A 16,362-nucleotide genomic window follows, 5' to 3' on the forward strand; every position below is an offset into this window, starting at 1 on the left:
TGTCCTGCTTAATGATTGCAAGGATTTATGACCCTAATTCTGGGCTCAGTTATGGTCATAAATTGAAGACTATCTTTATCTTCAATCCTACAGTGCAGTGGAGGAGAACCCTATAAACTGTTCCCAATGACAGTTGAGTCACAAGTTCTCATCTATTCTGATCCCTTCAACTGAAGGGATGAAGTGTGGCCTCATCTAACTTATTAATAAAGTTGCTTGGTTCCCATGATATAGTTAACCATAAATTATTCACTTTAACCCAATCTAGCCTATTGTTATGATCTTCAGCATTTCTTTTAAGAACATCATCCTTTGCCAAACTACTAATTTGTCCACTAAACATATCCAGGATTTTGAGTTGACCTTAATAGCTAAAATAAAAAAAATGATAATGAAACTATTTAGCATTTAATGTTCAAAGCACTTTACATACATATACCTTCTCGTATCCCTCCCCCAAGTCCCTGTGAGGTGGGGCACTTCTAAAGCCTATATTGGATCAAAGCAATTACATTAAAAAAATATTGATATGAAAACAATTGGCTGTACTAATTTCTTAAAACTGTAGAATTTGATACTGCAACCGATGTATTTTTCAGTATTATTGTCCCCATAGTGAGGAAGTAGGAAGGTTTTTGGAAAAGAGATGATGTGATGTTACAGCTAACTCTCTGGTTCATACTGGTGGTGAGATTTTACCAGGAACTTTCTGAGACTCATCTCATGCATCCTTCATATGTGGCCATTACATATCAGCGACGGGCAATCTTTGGCCTCCAGATTTGCCGAAATAAAATTTCCAGCATCACTCCTCCTTAGCTACAAAACAGTGCTTCAGCAACTTGTAAAGGGACACGTGCTCCTGTATAACGGTACCTCTAACCCATGTTGGAAATGTGAAAAACATGGTCATTTTGCCATGCATGGCAGACTTGTGAAGAACAAACGGATAAAACTACATACAATGATATAAAGAATTTTAAAGCCTAATATTCAAATGAAACTAGATAACCAATTAGAAAAGTTTTATAAATTTTGCATATGATAACTGCAGCTAAACTATTATATTCCCCAAGTTGGAAAAATGCTGCCATACCCATAATGGAGAAATAGATTGTGAAGATGACAGAATTGGTGGTAATGACAAATTTTGTTTGATCAGGGATAAAACAAGTTTTTTTTTATAAAAGACTAGAACAAGGACTTTATGCTGAAATGGAAAAAAATGATTTTTGGATTTTGCTGATTAAAAAGTGTTGAATATTTATAAAAATGGTGGGATAAAATAAAAATAAATAAAAATATGAGAAGGGAATCTCATATGTAAGATAATTTTAAAGAGGAAACAGAGACAATAAGTTTGTAATTCTTCTAAAGGAAATTGGAAGTTGCTTCTTTATATATTTTTCTTTTTTTCTCTGTACAATCTTTCACACTTTTATCTTTTTTTGTTGGTCTTTCTGTATTATTATATTTATCTTTTAATAACATGAAAAGTGTTAATAAAAATCATATATATAAAATGAAGGTAATAAGTTCTTTGTAATAGTAATATATCAAGAGGAAAGCAAAGTTTAAGTGCCAAAATCTGTCCTCCAATTTCAACAAAGCTTCCTTCCAGTGGTGGGTTCCAGATCCCGTCGCAACTGGTACGCTGCAACGGGGCCGGGTGTCCACCACGTACACGCCCACTGCACATGCATGCACACCCATTGCCCTGCAATGCTCCTGCTGTTCGGCGGAGCGTTGCACAGGCGCTGTATGCTGTGCGCGCGTGCGCAAATGGCCCGGTTGGTTCAAATACAGGTAAGGAACGCAGGTGGGTGGGCCCTCCAAAGCACTGTTCCGGTACGGTGCTTGCTGCTCCTAGCAGGCACTGGTATGCCCGTACGGGGGCTCACCTGCCGGAACCCACTACTGCTTCCTTCTCCCAGAGAACGTCTTCTCTTTTTCTGCCTCATTCTATCTGCCTCATGCCAGGGATTTTCTTTTTTTTTTTAGACATTTTTAGTGTAAATATTTTAGCACTGATGAAGTTATCTAGCTTGGTAATGAAATGTCTGCAAGAAAACCACCAAGCTCAGAGAGCACTAAGGACCCCACAGTTCAATCTTGAGCTACAAATATTCCATCAGTGTAATTAAATTTATAAAGAGGCAGTCAGTAGTTCCTTTTGTCCCCTATAATCTGTATCTGCATCATTCCACAGCATTTTTGACTACCCCTTCTTCTTAATCTGAAAACGGTCTATGGAAGGAGTTTTCTTTGTCAGTCTTTCTCTGATTTGACCTTCATCAATACAATTGATGGCTGGGATACCAGAGAGTGGGACTATGACTGTGGAATGAAAGGAAGAGCACACACAAGTACCTTTCAGGCACTTTGCAACTAAGGTACTGTAAATATTAGACACAGCACCACAGTTACGAGAAATCTACAAAATGTTCTTCTCCCTTGGAAACAGATGTGAGAGCCATTTCTTTCCCATCAAACAAAAGAACTATCAGGGGAAATGGAGAAGATGTTTTCATCTTAGAGATAATTGGGCTGCTTTAAAACGTATGGGAGCTCAATTAAAGTTCACTTTGCTACTGAGGTATTCAGTACGGAGGTTCAAAGGAAGTTTTTCCAAGGACTGTCCTGACTGTGTAGCTTTTCCATTTCCTTCCTCCAGAGCTCTTCCTGTGCTTTGTGGTACGTGCCGTTCATTTGCAATATAAGGATGTTAAAATCAGACAAATGAAAAAGTTAATAAAAATCTGATTCGTTCCAGGAACCTTTCAAATTATTTTAGTCCCACCACCTTTCAGCCATTCTTTCTCCATCTGTCCTATCCATGTTGTTCCTTTCCCAGTAACACATGTCATCTCAGCTGCTTGCTTCAAAGGAATGTAATTTTCTATTATGTTACAATTAAAGACATGCTGCATTCATGTTCGTGTGTATATATGTGTTAGGATTAGGGAGCCTGTCAGTTTGCACAAAGGCCTTGTTTTAAATCTTTGTAGCCTTGTAACAAACTGAGTCCCCATGTGAGGGAAGCAGAAGCATTACTATATGCGTAAAAAGATGGAGAGTTAAATTCTATTTTAATTCTGTAGCACCCATGCCTCACCCTATTCTCCCTCTTCTGTTGCCTTATCCATGCATTGACCATCCTGCAGGAGGAAAGATAATCTTGAATCTTCCCCAAGTACAACAATTGGACAGGGAGTTTCTGTGGGTTTTACACAGTGGGAATCAGAGCAATCCAGTCATGTTCATAATCTCATGCTAGCAGGGTCCGTTATAGCACGATGGATGGAAAATCTCGCTAGCTCTTGGTCTCCTGTTCTTCAGACCCATCTTGCTCCAATTCTTCCTCATCTGACTGCACCACAGGAGTCTCAGCTCCTTCTTCACTGGTGTCCAGGCTATTCAGGTCTGTAGAGGCAGATGAAGTGGACGAAATTCGTGATTTGACCTCAACTGTATTGGGCACTTGCAGAGAAATATCTTCCTGGAAAGGATTTGAATCTGGCAAAGGAGATGGACAAAAAAGAAAAGAAAGAAGGCATTAATTAGATGATTGGCACTTGGTTCATCCTGTCCCATAATATCCTGGTATCAGCCCTCAGGGATAAGTGAATCTACTACCATGTTTCCCCAAAATAAGCACTTGGCCTTATTTTCAGGGAGGTCTTATTATTTTTGAGATGCAGGAGGCAGCGAGCGTGGTCACCTCATGGCTGCTGCTGTGTTTCAATATTTTCAGGGAGGGACTATTTTGGGGGGGAGGGTTATTTTAGCGCATGCGCTCAAAAGCCCAATTGGGCTTATTATCCGGGGAAGTATTATTTTGGGGGATACCAGATTTAGTTTTTACTTTACAGCTTCTGTGTATTGTAGTTGATTGACCAAACTTGAGAACTCTGTATTAAAATTGTATGAATGTTGGTGCACATTTCTGTAAACATACATACTTCTTTTATCATATTACCCTCCTGCATACATTATCAGCTAATAATAGCCCAGTATATTTTATTCTTTCTTTTCATGGATATCTACATCTTTGTGCAGACCTTTCTCTTAGCAACATACAGACAAATTTGTTGATAAACCTTATAGTAAAATTTAAAGAAGTGCAAGTTTTGAATAAGAGCCAAGGTGGTGCAGTGGTTAAATGCAGCACTGCAGGCTACTGCTAGATCAGCAGGTCAGCGGTTCAAATCTCACCGGCTCAGGGTTGACTCAGCCTTCCATCCTTCCGAGGTGGGTAAAATGAGGACCCAGATTGTTGGGGGCAATATGCTGACTCTCTGTAAACCGCTTAGAGAGGCCTGAAAGGCCTATGAAGCGGTATATAAGTCTACTGCTATTGCTATATATATATAATAACGAACTTTTTGTACGCTGCTTTAAAAAGGAAAATTATGTAAGTCTGCACTGAAATCTAAATTATAATTATTTTTGCAAATGCATATATTCACAAAATAAACCTAAGTTCTTGTTCAAATGCTACCACTTCATTTTGCAGGAAGCACAGTAGGAAATTCTAAGTATTGCTGCAGTTTTTCAAAGATACGCATTGCTTTTTGAAATCATTTAACAGACACAAGCACACCAGGCACCAATAGAAAATGCAAAATGCACTAAATTGTATTACTGCATCACCAGAGTCATACAAAGTCGTACTACTTGTTCTGGACTTAAATAAGTTGAATGTAAATCACTCTCAAAGCTATAGCACAGACAAGAAAAATGCCATTTTAGGTCAGAGGAGTTTAACCATTTCTTCTGGGAAGCAGTTATTCAATGATCAATCCTTCTTCAAACAAACAAACAGAACCTTGCAGATTGCCTAGAATTCAATGCCCCCTGACAGTTACATGCTGTAAAGAATATTATGAACTCATTGCACTATATACATATGTGCAGATAAGCTATCCAGTTCCACAAATTGAGCTGATCTTTCCTTGCAGTCACCCTGCAGATAGTGAGTGGTGGATGAGAATCCTTTTCCTCTAGTTCTGCATAACTCCTTCACCATGCCAGAAGAATCCATCATAAGCAGCCTTTTCAGGCATTTTGTCATGCCTGACCTAATTTTAAAATGTTATAAACATCTACATCTTTGGATATATTCTGCACAGTTTAGAATACAAATCATGAAATGTAATCTGAGAGGCAATTGGGAGACAGTTTCACTTAATGCTTAACTTTAAACATTCTGCGGTGGTCCAAAAGAGGTGACCAGTTTGATGAAAGATGTGACTGACTACCCCTTGCTTAGCAGATTAATTGTATGGTTTGAATCGTGCTGAAGCATTATTATTTTATTTTATTTTATTTATTACAGCATGGGTTCAGTCAGCCTAAGTTCATGGAATGCCATAGTATAGCTGCCAACTAGAGAAAGAGATGTGACTTGGATATAAAAATGCTCTTGTAAGACTGCAGCATCAATACTTCACCGCCTATTTGTTATAACAATAATCAGTTCTGTAGGACCCTGCCTTAAGATGAAAGAAAAGGAAAACATGTGTCAGCTCCTTGCAGTGCTGCAGGAGGCCACATCAAGAAAACATACCCTTCAGGGATTCCAGGAAGGTCACTTTACTGTTGTAGGGGTATTGACACAATTTTGAAAATCTGTGCAAAATCTCTACTGTCCCCTTCAAAGGCCAAAAAGATCAAGGTGGAGCTAGGCTGAATCTCTTTCCCATACTTCCCACTCTCCTGGGACTAAGCAACCATTCTCCCTTTCTCACCTACTTCTCAAGGGCAGAGCTAAATTCCTGAACAACATGTTTTTGAATCTTTTGCTCCTGGATGAAAATTGTCAAATATGTGGGACGTACCCTGAGTGAACATTCCCGAGTCCAAACAGTTTCTGCAGTTGCTTGTGCTACTATACCTATGATTATTATGCATCATTCATCTCCATTTTTACATTGTCTACATTCTGCCTCTCGCTACACAAAAATGTACATTTCAAAGGCAGAATTATTTATTCAATAGAAGATATGGAATGTTATTAATCTCGCCTCATATTTCCTGGTGAAGTGATGTAATAATGATAGGAAACACCTCAAGTTGCCATAATAGCAATAGCACTTAGCAATAGCACTTAGACTTATATACCGGTTCACAGGGCTTTATAGCCCTCTTTAAGCAGTTTACAGTGTCAGCATATTGCCCCCAATAATCAGGGCCCTTATTTTATCAACCTTGGAATAAGGTGACCAGACGTCCCGCTTTTGGCGGGACACCCCCGCTTTTTGATGCATTTTCCCGCGTCCCGCCCGCTTTTTAAAAAGGCACGCTTTTTTGGGCGCTTGCCGCTCCCGCCCATCAGCTGCTGGGCTGGCTCATCGTTCTGTTCTATGCTACCACCTACAAATTTAAGCCAGCCCAGCCTGCCGCTCACTGATTTGATTGGCTGGACTTCAGCCAATCAGTGAGCTGGCCAACCAGCTCACTGATTGGCTGGAGTCCTTAGCTGAGGACGCATGCACGAGTCTCCATTTTATTTCGTCTTTGTTTTGGGCAGCTGCGCTTACTCACTGGTGGTGAGTAAATCATGTTTTGTATTAAATTTGGTACCGTGGGAATCGGGAGGCGCTGGGCTGGGGGAAGGAGACAGCCCCCTTGCGGAGTTCGCAGCCAGCCCCTGTGCTGCGCTGGAACGGGCGGCAAAACCTCTGGAACCACGTGGAAGTTCTCGGGCGGCTGCTCCCAGCTCTCCTGCCCCGGAGGGAGCAGCCGCCGGTGGCGGCGGAGGAGGAAGCAGCCCGGCGTCGCTGCTCGCCGCGCGCTCCCTCACTCGCGGCCAGGCTTTGGTGCTGCCTTTCCCGCTCTGTGCGTGCTGCCCAGACCAGACCTCTCTTCCTTCCGTGGAGTCCGTTCGTGAATCAATGGGATTCGCCGCGGAAGGAAGAGAGGTCGGGGGAGCGGCAGACGCCAGCAGAGAACGTCCCCTCGCTTCTGGGCCTCCCCGCTGCTGTCCCGACCTCTCTTCCTTCCGTGGAGTCCGTTCGTGAATCAATGGGATTCGCCGCGGAAGGAAGAGATGTCGGGGGAGCGGCGGACGCCAGCAGAGAACGTCCCCTCGCTTCTGGGCCTCCCCGCTGCTGTCCCGATCTCTCTTCCTTCCGTGGAGTCCGTTCGTGAATCAATGGGATTCGCCGCAGAAGGAAGAGATATCGGGGGAGCGGCGGACGCCAGCAGAGAACGTCCCCTCGCTTCTGGGCCTCCCCGCTGCTGTCCCGATCTCTCTTCCTTCCGTGGAGTCCGTTCGTGAATCAATGGGATTCGCCGCGGAAGGAAGAGATATCGGGGGAGCGGCGGACGCCAGCAGAGAACGTCCCCTCGCTTCTGGGCCTCCCCGCTGCTGTCCCGATCTCTCTTCCTTCCATGGAGTCCGTTCGTGAATCAATGGGATTCGCCGCGGAAGGAAGAGAGGTCGGGGGAGCGGCGCCGCCAGCAGAGAACGTCCTCTGGCTTCTGGGGCTCCCCGCTGCTGTCTGTGGATCAATGGGATTCTGTTAAGGTTACAATTGGATGTGTTGGACGAATCTTAAAAGATGAAACTTTTATTAAAACGTTTGACTTAACTAATAAACAAACTAATCCAACCTAAATGTATAGGAGGAGAAGAGGGGGGGGATTTAAAAAGAGCAGAGGAAAAAGAAAAGAAAGCATGAAGAAAACATAAAGAAAGGGATGGGAGGGAGGGAAGGAAGGAAGGCAGTTTATGTTGAAACAGAAAATATTATATAAGGAAGAAAATGGAAATAACTTAGGAAGGAAGGAAGGAAGGAAGGAAGGAAGGAAGGAAGGAAGGAAGGAATTGCACTTAATATTGAAGGAAAAGAGAATGAAGGAAAAAGTATTGGAAGGATTGAAAGAAGGAAGGAGGAACAAAGAATTACACTTAATATTGAAATGGAAAAGAAAATATAATGAATGAAAGAAGAAGTATAGGAAGGAAGGAAGGAAGGAAGAAACAAAGACTGTTGAAACAGAAAAGATAATATAAGGAAGAAAATGGAAAGACGTATAGGAAGGAAGGAAGGAAAAAAGGAAGACAATGTTGAAATGGAAAAGAATATAAGGAAGAAAATGGAAAAAATTATAGGAAGAAAGGAAGAAATGTACTTAATATTGAAACAGACAAGGGAATGAAGGAAAAAAATATTGGAAGGATTGAAAGAACAAGGTTTTCCTTGTATGGGATTGATAGTGTCATTCTTAAATTTATTCCCCAAAATTTTTCCCATTTGTCTAGTTCAATGTTATAGCCAAAGTTCTGTGCCCATTTTATCATTGGTTCTTTTACAGTTTCCAATTTCCTCTTCCATTTGATACTTCAAGAGGAATTTGTATATTTTCCCTATCATCTTTCTGTCCAGACTTTGAATAATTTTATTCAATTCGTGTGGTTCTGTTTCAATACCATATATTTTAGTGTCTTTATTGTATTTAGTTTTAATTTGGAAGTAGGTTAGCCAATCACCTTTCATATTCTGATCTGCCAATTCTTCAATTGTTTTTAAATTTCCCTGTCTGTCAATTAGATCTCTGTATCTTAGAATTTTGTTCCAATCTGTAAAATTTGGGTGTGTCGTTCTTTCTGTTGGTGATAGCCAATTTGGGGTTTTCACATAGTGGATATTTTTGATTTTGAGCCATTGTTGCAGTAAAGTTCTAATTAAATGATTTTGAAAGTATTTGTGCGTTTTATGTTTGTCATTCATTCCATAAGAAATTATGCCAGCCTGCCTGCAGGTCATGGCCTTCTAAGATCAGAATTCTTTTATTCTTTAACTCAATCCAATCCTTCATCATTGTCATTGTTACTGCAGTTGCGTATATATAGGCTCCCTGTGTGCTTCCATCCATCCCTACGAAGATCTGCTGACTCTGCCTGCCTGCTGGTAAGTGAGCTGGGTTTTTTCTTTTATTTTTTTAATGTATTTTAAAATAATATTTTATTTATTGTGCATATGATTTTTAAAAATAGTGTTATTCTGTGTTGATTCTTTTTTTAAATTGTCTTAAACTATTTAAAAAAAGATTCTATCCAAAATAAATTGAAACAAGCCATTTTTAAAATTTCTATGCACAATACTTTGAAATGGACTCAGGAGTCATGATTGACACTGAGTGAATTTGCACTTTTAATAATCAGGAAGATACAATGGCATTGAAAAAAGTGACTGATGACCATTTTTCACACTTAGCGACCGTTGCGACCATTTTTCACACTTAGCGACCGTTGCAGCATCCTCATGGTCACGTGATCAAAATTTTGTTTGGCAACAGATTCGTATTTATGCTGGTTTCAGTGTCCTGGGGTGACCTTTTGACAAAAAAATTTTTTTTAAATCAAGCCCCACCCCCCTCCCGGTCAAGGGCGTCCCTCTTTTCCAATCTGAAAATCTGGTCACCTTACCTTGGAAGGATGGGTCAACCTTGAGCCTGGTGGGATTTGAACTACCATATTGCAGGTAGCCAGCAGGCAGCAGAAATAGCCTGCAGTACTGTACTCTAACCACTGCACCACCAGGACTCATAAGGTCCACCCAGTAAGAGTCCCCCACAATAATAGATCTAACTGGCTAATGAAATATTATGAAACATGCTAATGAATATGTGACCCACTGGCTAATTGGATTCAGGGACAGATGAAGCCAGTGATCCTGTAGCCTTCTGCACAGATCTGGGCTGTTGTTTGGTCTAGATTCTGCCCATGAATGAATCTTTGAGCTATTCTTTATGTAATGCACAGGCTTTACATTCCTTCTCCATCTTTGGACAGGAGCTTGGGTGCCGGGTTTGTAAATCTCACAGTCTGGAGATTTCATCAGTGAGGCTACTTAAGTGGAATGTGAGAAGGCTATGCTGTGAAATGTCTGAATCACTCTCAGGGTGAATCACTGTGGTATAACTGAGCCCTGTTTCCTCCAGCACAAAATCTAGTCGTCTGGTGTTAGAAGAAAGATGGGTCAGCTTTAAATCCCAACATTTAAAAAGGATCTTAATCTACACAAATTCAAAAAGTATTTTGGAGACGTTAGCAGTGCTGACTATCCAGGGGCTTAACAAACTGACTAGATGATTTGTTGGATTTTTATAATTTCATTTTTTTACATATTTGTAAACTTTACATTCATTGTACGTGCATTAAATAAAAGCATTTGATAGAACACAATGACATCACATGCACCACAACACATTATGTGACAATACAAATGCAATTTGGTGCATAATTGGCATGATCATAACCTGTTACACATGATATCTCTATCTCTACCTCTGATGTGAGGCCATCTGTGCCCTTCCAGATGTTGTTTAACTATAGTTTCAAATGTACATCACCACTGGCTGGAGCTGCTGGAAGTTATAGTTTCAACATCTGGAATATCACAGAAATGGTCCTTAAAGTGATGGTGGCAAAGCGTATTTAACTTTAGAAGTATTTTACTTAGATCAGTCAGCCTGCTTTATCCAACTCCCTCATCATATTGTATTATACTATTTTATGAAATGAGATTAATGAAGGCCACAGAGTGATGAATGCAAGATGTGATAGAAAATGGCCACTCCCTGTAAAATAAATTTGGCTCAAGATATCCAGAATTCTTAAGTCAAAAACTGGTACATGCAGCAAAGAGAAAACACTAAGCATTTTCTGTCAGGATTGCCACATAAACAAAACATACACACAGTTTGCTCCTGTGCATTTATCCATCGTTTGATTTGAATGAAATCAGTTACTTTAGCTATTCGTAAGAATATTGGCTGGATTTCAACAGTAAAAGATGCAAAAGAAGAGCACAAGAGAAATGCGAGCAAAATCTAGCATTTTGAGATTCATCAAAGGGAACTTGGCTGTGTCCTTGGAACAGTTATTTCTTTTCATAAATTTCAGACATTGTTATTTAGGCAAACCTAGAAAGAGAGGAGTAAGGAAAGCACTGTTGCTTAGCAACAAGTATGGGGTTGTTAAGCAACAGCTTCCCTGCACTTTCCATTCCCCACTCCTCAGAATAAACATCACTGTTAAAGTTTACTTCCCCCCACCAAAAAAAGCAGGGGAGAAAATGTGGTAAGTTAAAACTCCAGAGGGAAGAAGATGACAAGGTGCTATAAAAAACAGTTCACAATGTGCAGACAGCAGACAATGAAGGCCGCGACACTACTATCACCAGACTGGTTGTTTTTCTCTTTTAATTTTGGGCAGCAGATCCAAATGGCTCCAAACCCCCATTTTCTAACCCAAACAGCATTTTCTCACTTGAAACAATTCCAGTAAAGTCAGAACAATGAGCTTTAAAACAGGAGGTTTCTTTTCCAGGCTGAGTTTGAAACCTTTCTGCTCCGAAACATTTTGCACACCTCTCTGGCGCAGCCTGCTATCACAGGACACAAAATGGGTTCAGACACCGGTAGGAATCAAATAATTTAACAACAGGTTCTCCGCTCTAATGATTTCTTCCAACAACCAGTTCAACCTGACTGCTCAGAAAGTTAACAACTGGTTCTCCCGAAGTGGTGCGAACTGGCTGAATCCCACCACTGGTTTCGGGCCTGCTGCAGAGTCAGTCTGCCTTGTGGCCCAGTGGACAAATACACACTTGAGGATATCCTTTGCCCCACTTCTGAAGGCTGGCTATATAGCCTTTTATCCAAAAAGACCAGCAAAACAGCAAAGGGATCTATCTGCCACAGGGAAATCCTTGGGTTCACTTTTTGGGAAGTGGGGGTAGAGTGGGGATGTCTTGTCCTGAAAAGCTCAGAAGGGTTTTTTCTAAGGTGACCAGATTTTCAGATTGGAAAAGAGGGACACCCTTGACCGGGGGGGGGGGGGGTTGATTAAAAAAAAATTTTTTTGTCAAAAGGTCACCCCAGGACACTGAAACCAGCATAAATATGAATCTGTTGCCAAACAAAATTTTGATCACGTGACCATGAGGATGCTGCAACGGTCGCTAAGTGTGAAAAATGGTCACAACGGTCGCTAAGTGTGAAAAATGGTCTCAACGGTCGCTAAGTGTGAAAAATGGTCATCAGTCACTTTTTTCAATGCCACTGTAACTTTGGTCACTAAATGTTTTCCCCCTCCTCGAGACTCCTCACTTCTTCCTTCATTCCTCTTGCTTATCTACCTTCACCTTATCTGTCTTCTGCTCTTTCCCTCTCTTCCTTCCTTCCTCCCTCCTTCCATCCTCTTCTTTCCTCACTCACTCCCTTCCTCCTTTTTTCTCTTCCTTCCTCCTTCCATTCTTTATACGATATAAAATTCAATGAGGGTGAAACACACCAAATCTGGCAAAGCTGCCTTGCACCAACCTGGCCTGCCCATAGAATAGCAGCCACTTTGAGACACATAAACCTGGTCTGAACATATTGCATCACAAAGATTTGCAAAGATCACATTTGCAAAAAGGAACATTTCTTGTAGTAAATACATTTTATAAACAATTTAAAAGTAAAAATCCCCCCAAAATAATAAAAAAGGTATTCTATAAATAAAAGAAATCCTTAAAAACCATTGTTAAGTATTACACCAGCAATAATTTATACTGTCACCATTTCAAACTATCATCAGAAATACGAATCCGTTGCCAAACATCAACATTTTGATCGCGTAACCATGAGGATGCCACAACGGTCGCTAAGTGTGAAAATGGTCGCTAAGTGTGAAAAATGGTCATCAGTCACTTTTTTCAATGCCATTGTATCTTCCTGATTATTAAAAGTGCAAATTCACTCAGTGTCAATCATGACTCCTGAGTCCATTTCAAAGTATTGTGCATAGAAATTTTAAAAATGGCTTGTTTCAATTTATTTTGGATAGAATCTTTTTTTAAATAGTCTAAGACAATTAAAAAAAAGAATCAACACAGAATACCACTATTTTAAAAAATCATATGCACAATAAATAAAATATTATTTTAAAATACATTGAGCCTATACTCCTTACAGTAAATGACTCATCTGGAAACAAGCCAATAGCATTTTTTGTGCTTTCAAATTTACAGATGTTCCAAAATCAGCTTAAAGTCCAAATATTTAAAGACCACCCCCCTCAAAGCTATCTTACCAGAGCTTTAAATATCTTCTGGGGAGGCCCTGTAATCCCATTCATGACAAAGGTAGGGCTTTCTCAGGAGGAAGGTTTCAGCTGGTGCCCATCCTTTGGAAACCTCCTCCAGAGCAGGGAGCCCTAACCTGCTGTCCATTCAGGAAGGCTGTACAAATTATTCTGTCTTCTAGAGCCATTGGGATTTAATATGGTTTTATCACTGGATTTTCTTTTTATTGTTTTTGTGGAATTGTTACAATGATTTTATAATAATATAATTTTATTTGGCATTTTTGTTGCTGTAAACTGCTGAAAGCCCCTGATAGAATACAAATTATTTAATAATAAATTTAAAAAGCTGGATGCAAGATATGAAAACATTGCAAATTATTGTTCAAGATAATTTGAGAAAAGGGAATCATTCACCAAGAGTGCTAATAACTACTGCTAAGTTATATAGCAAATCAGATACTAAGGCCTAATGCCACAGAGGGGAGAGAAATTCATAAGTTTTCAAGATTTCCTGCACTGCTTCAAACATATACACTTAATACCAATGAATCCACAGCTATTATTTGATACAAGAAGATGGGTATGGAGAACGGAAAGAAATTTAAATTAATAAAAAAGATGCCACTGAAATCATCTGTTTTAAATTATAATCCCTCTTCCTGACAGTGGATCAATAAAAAAAGATTATGCCCAATTCAAACTGGAAAAATACATTTAGCTCAAAAAAATAAGATCGTCATGGTGATGAAAGAACATGGCAAGTATCCCTAGGAATTATTTGTCTCTCCAGGCAAATAAGGAAATACCTGTTGCTCTGGTCTTTAATGCAATTCTTGCTTAAGGCAGAGCCCTCCCCCGAAAAAATGCTTCTGCCAGGCTGCGAGAGCCACGTGGAAGTTGTCTGCACAGCTGAAAAAAGGACTGTTTGCTGGGCTGGGAGGAGGAGACAGCCCCCTGCCTTCTCCCCCTTTGGCTTTGCGGAGTTCACAGCCAGCACGGGCCGGCAAGTCTGGATGGAACCACGTGGAAGTTCTCTGCGCGACCGGCAGCCGCTTTTTACTCCTGAGTAAAAATTTTACTCGGGAGTAAATTTTACTCCCGAGTAAAATTTTTACTCGGGAGTAAGTAAAATTTACTCCCGAGTAAAATTTTTTACAAAACATGATTTATTTTACTCACCACCAGTAAGCCCAGCTGCAACCCCAACAAGAAAGACAAAATAAAATGGAGACTCGCACATGCGTCCTCAGCTAAGGAGTCCAGCCAATCAGTGAGCTGGTTGGCCAGCTCACTGATTGGCTGGAGTCCAGCCAATCAAATCAGTGAGCGGCAGGCTGGGCTGGCTTAAATTTGTAGGTAGCATAGAACAGAACGATGAGCCAGCCCAGCAGCTGATGGGCGGGAGCTGCAAGCGCCAAAAAAAGCGTGCCTTTTAAAAAAGCGGGCGGGACGCGGGAAAATGCATCAAAAAGCGGGGGTGTCCCGCCAAAAGCGTTATGTCTGGTCACCTTAGTTTTTTCCAAACTGATACTATATATGGCCATAAACTGTACTGCTCTCTTTTTAACATTGAATTATTGTGTATTTATTTAATGTATTTATTTACGTGGCTTATGAATCATTCCAACTGCAGCCAACTCTGAAAAGGTTTCAAGTGCCTCTTGAACATGGCCACTAAAACAGGGATGTCATGAAGCTAGTAAGGGCAAAAATGTTTAATCTAATTTAGGGGTTCAATTTATGGAGTGAAATAGGCGTATTACTTCTAAAGGAGGCTATACTGCTCCTGTTTTGCCCCTTATTTTGATCCAAACCTTTACTTGTGGTGTCAACAATTTTGCCACTCTGCGTAGTGTGAGCTGCAGAAGCTCTGCGGATCACAATATGGTTAGGGGACATGTCAGAGACTTTTGACGTGGCTGCTCCTGCCTTAAACCAAGATTCCTGTTGCTAAGGTTAGAAGTGGATAAACACCCAAAGTCTTGTCAGTGGGAATAAGAAAGACAATTGTTTCCTTAGACTTTAATTTATATAAATGTCTGTGATGCTTCAAGTTTTACAGAATGCCAGAATTATCCATTGCCAATAGCAGTATATCCGTGGTCTTTGGTGCTTACTTCATTGTTTATTTCAATTTTTTTCAATTCAAATTAACATAGAAAGGACCAGACATGACAAAATGGAAGCTATACGTTTGTGAAAAGGAGTAAAAAATACATATGGGTAATAGGAAATACTTGAAAGTTTAGAGCATATAAAGAATGACCCATAGCAAAAAAAAAAAAAAAGAGAGAGAAGAGTTTTTTGGTACTAATAGCAGAACATTAGTCTTTGGCCACCTAATGAGAAAGTAGGACTCACTGGAGAAGAGCCTAATGCTGGGAAAGGGGGCAAAAGAAGAAGGGAATGACAGAGAATGAGGTGGCTGGATGGAGTCAGTAGGCGTGAGGATGGTATAGGAAGGCCTGCAGGAATGTTGTCCATGGGGTTACCATGAGTCGGACACGACTTCGTAACTAACAACAAGTCAGGGTTTAACACAAATGCATACAATACCTTCTGGGTTTAAATTGATTGTGGGTATTTGAGTTGTTCAGCTACAGTTGGGAACTTATAAAACAAAAAAAGCTCAAGCCTTGTCCAGTAGCCATCTGGAAATTTGTTTTGGGTTATGACTTCATCTCCCAAATAAATGCTCCCACTAAGAAGCGGTTACAATCTCCCTTAAAAAGAATATGCCTGGGCATAGAACTTCTTTGACTAACTCTATTTGGTACCATAGTTTTTCAATGTATTTCAATGTATTATACAAGAGTGGTTCCATTGTATACCATCCCACTTATGAATATTTTTCTTGGTACTTCCCTGATTTCTACCCTATCTGTTTCTACTGGACTTTAATTTTAGAAAATAGAGCAAGAGAATGTGACAGAACAAAAAATGTATATATTTTAAAAATGTCTACAGTATTTTTCATAATTGCAGAAAAAGATACCAATGAAAGCTGCGCCATAAGCTGAGTAGGTGGTATTTCTAATGACTAGGATGCTAAGAGTTTTCCTAGGAGGCCATCTCTCTTCTGTTGTCAGCCCTTTGAGGTAGACCAGACTAGGAAATTAAAGTCAAGAATTATAATACCATTTTTATTGTAATACTGTAATATTACAGTAACATGTTTTTTCAAATGAATGCACCTCCTTCCTTTTCCCTTTATTTTCAACAGAATTAAGGAGAGTCAAATTCTGAGGTGCTTCCTCAAATTACATTTCTGCCTCAAA

At 40.2% G+C, this 16,362-nt stretch overlaps 1 protein-coding gene across 1 annotated transcript in view; it reads right to left on the minus strand.

Moving 5' to 3' along the window:
* Positions 1–2,070: 2,070 nt before the first annotated feature.
* The window catches only part of DBNDD2 (dysbindin domain containing 2), a 40,418-nt gene continuing 26,126 nt past the window's right edge, over positions 2,071–16,362 (minus strand). The window contains exon 4 of the mRNA XM_032218538.1: positions 2,071–3,516. Within this exon, the coding sequence (XP_032074429.1) occupies positions 3,314–3,516 (203 nt within the window). The 3' untranslated portion in view covers positions 2,071–3,313. The remainder of the gene's footprint in view (positions 3,517–16,362) is intronic.

The sequence above is a fragment of the Thamnophis elegans genome, chromosome 5, assembly GCF_009769535.1.
Source record: "Thamnophis elegans isolate rThaEle1 chromosome 5, rThaEle1.pri, whole genome shotgun sequence".
Taxonomy (NCBI): Eukaryota; Metazoa; Chordata; class Lepidosauria; order Squamata; family Colubridae; genus Thamnophis; species Thamnophis elegans.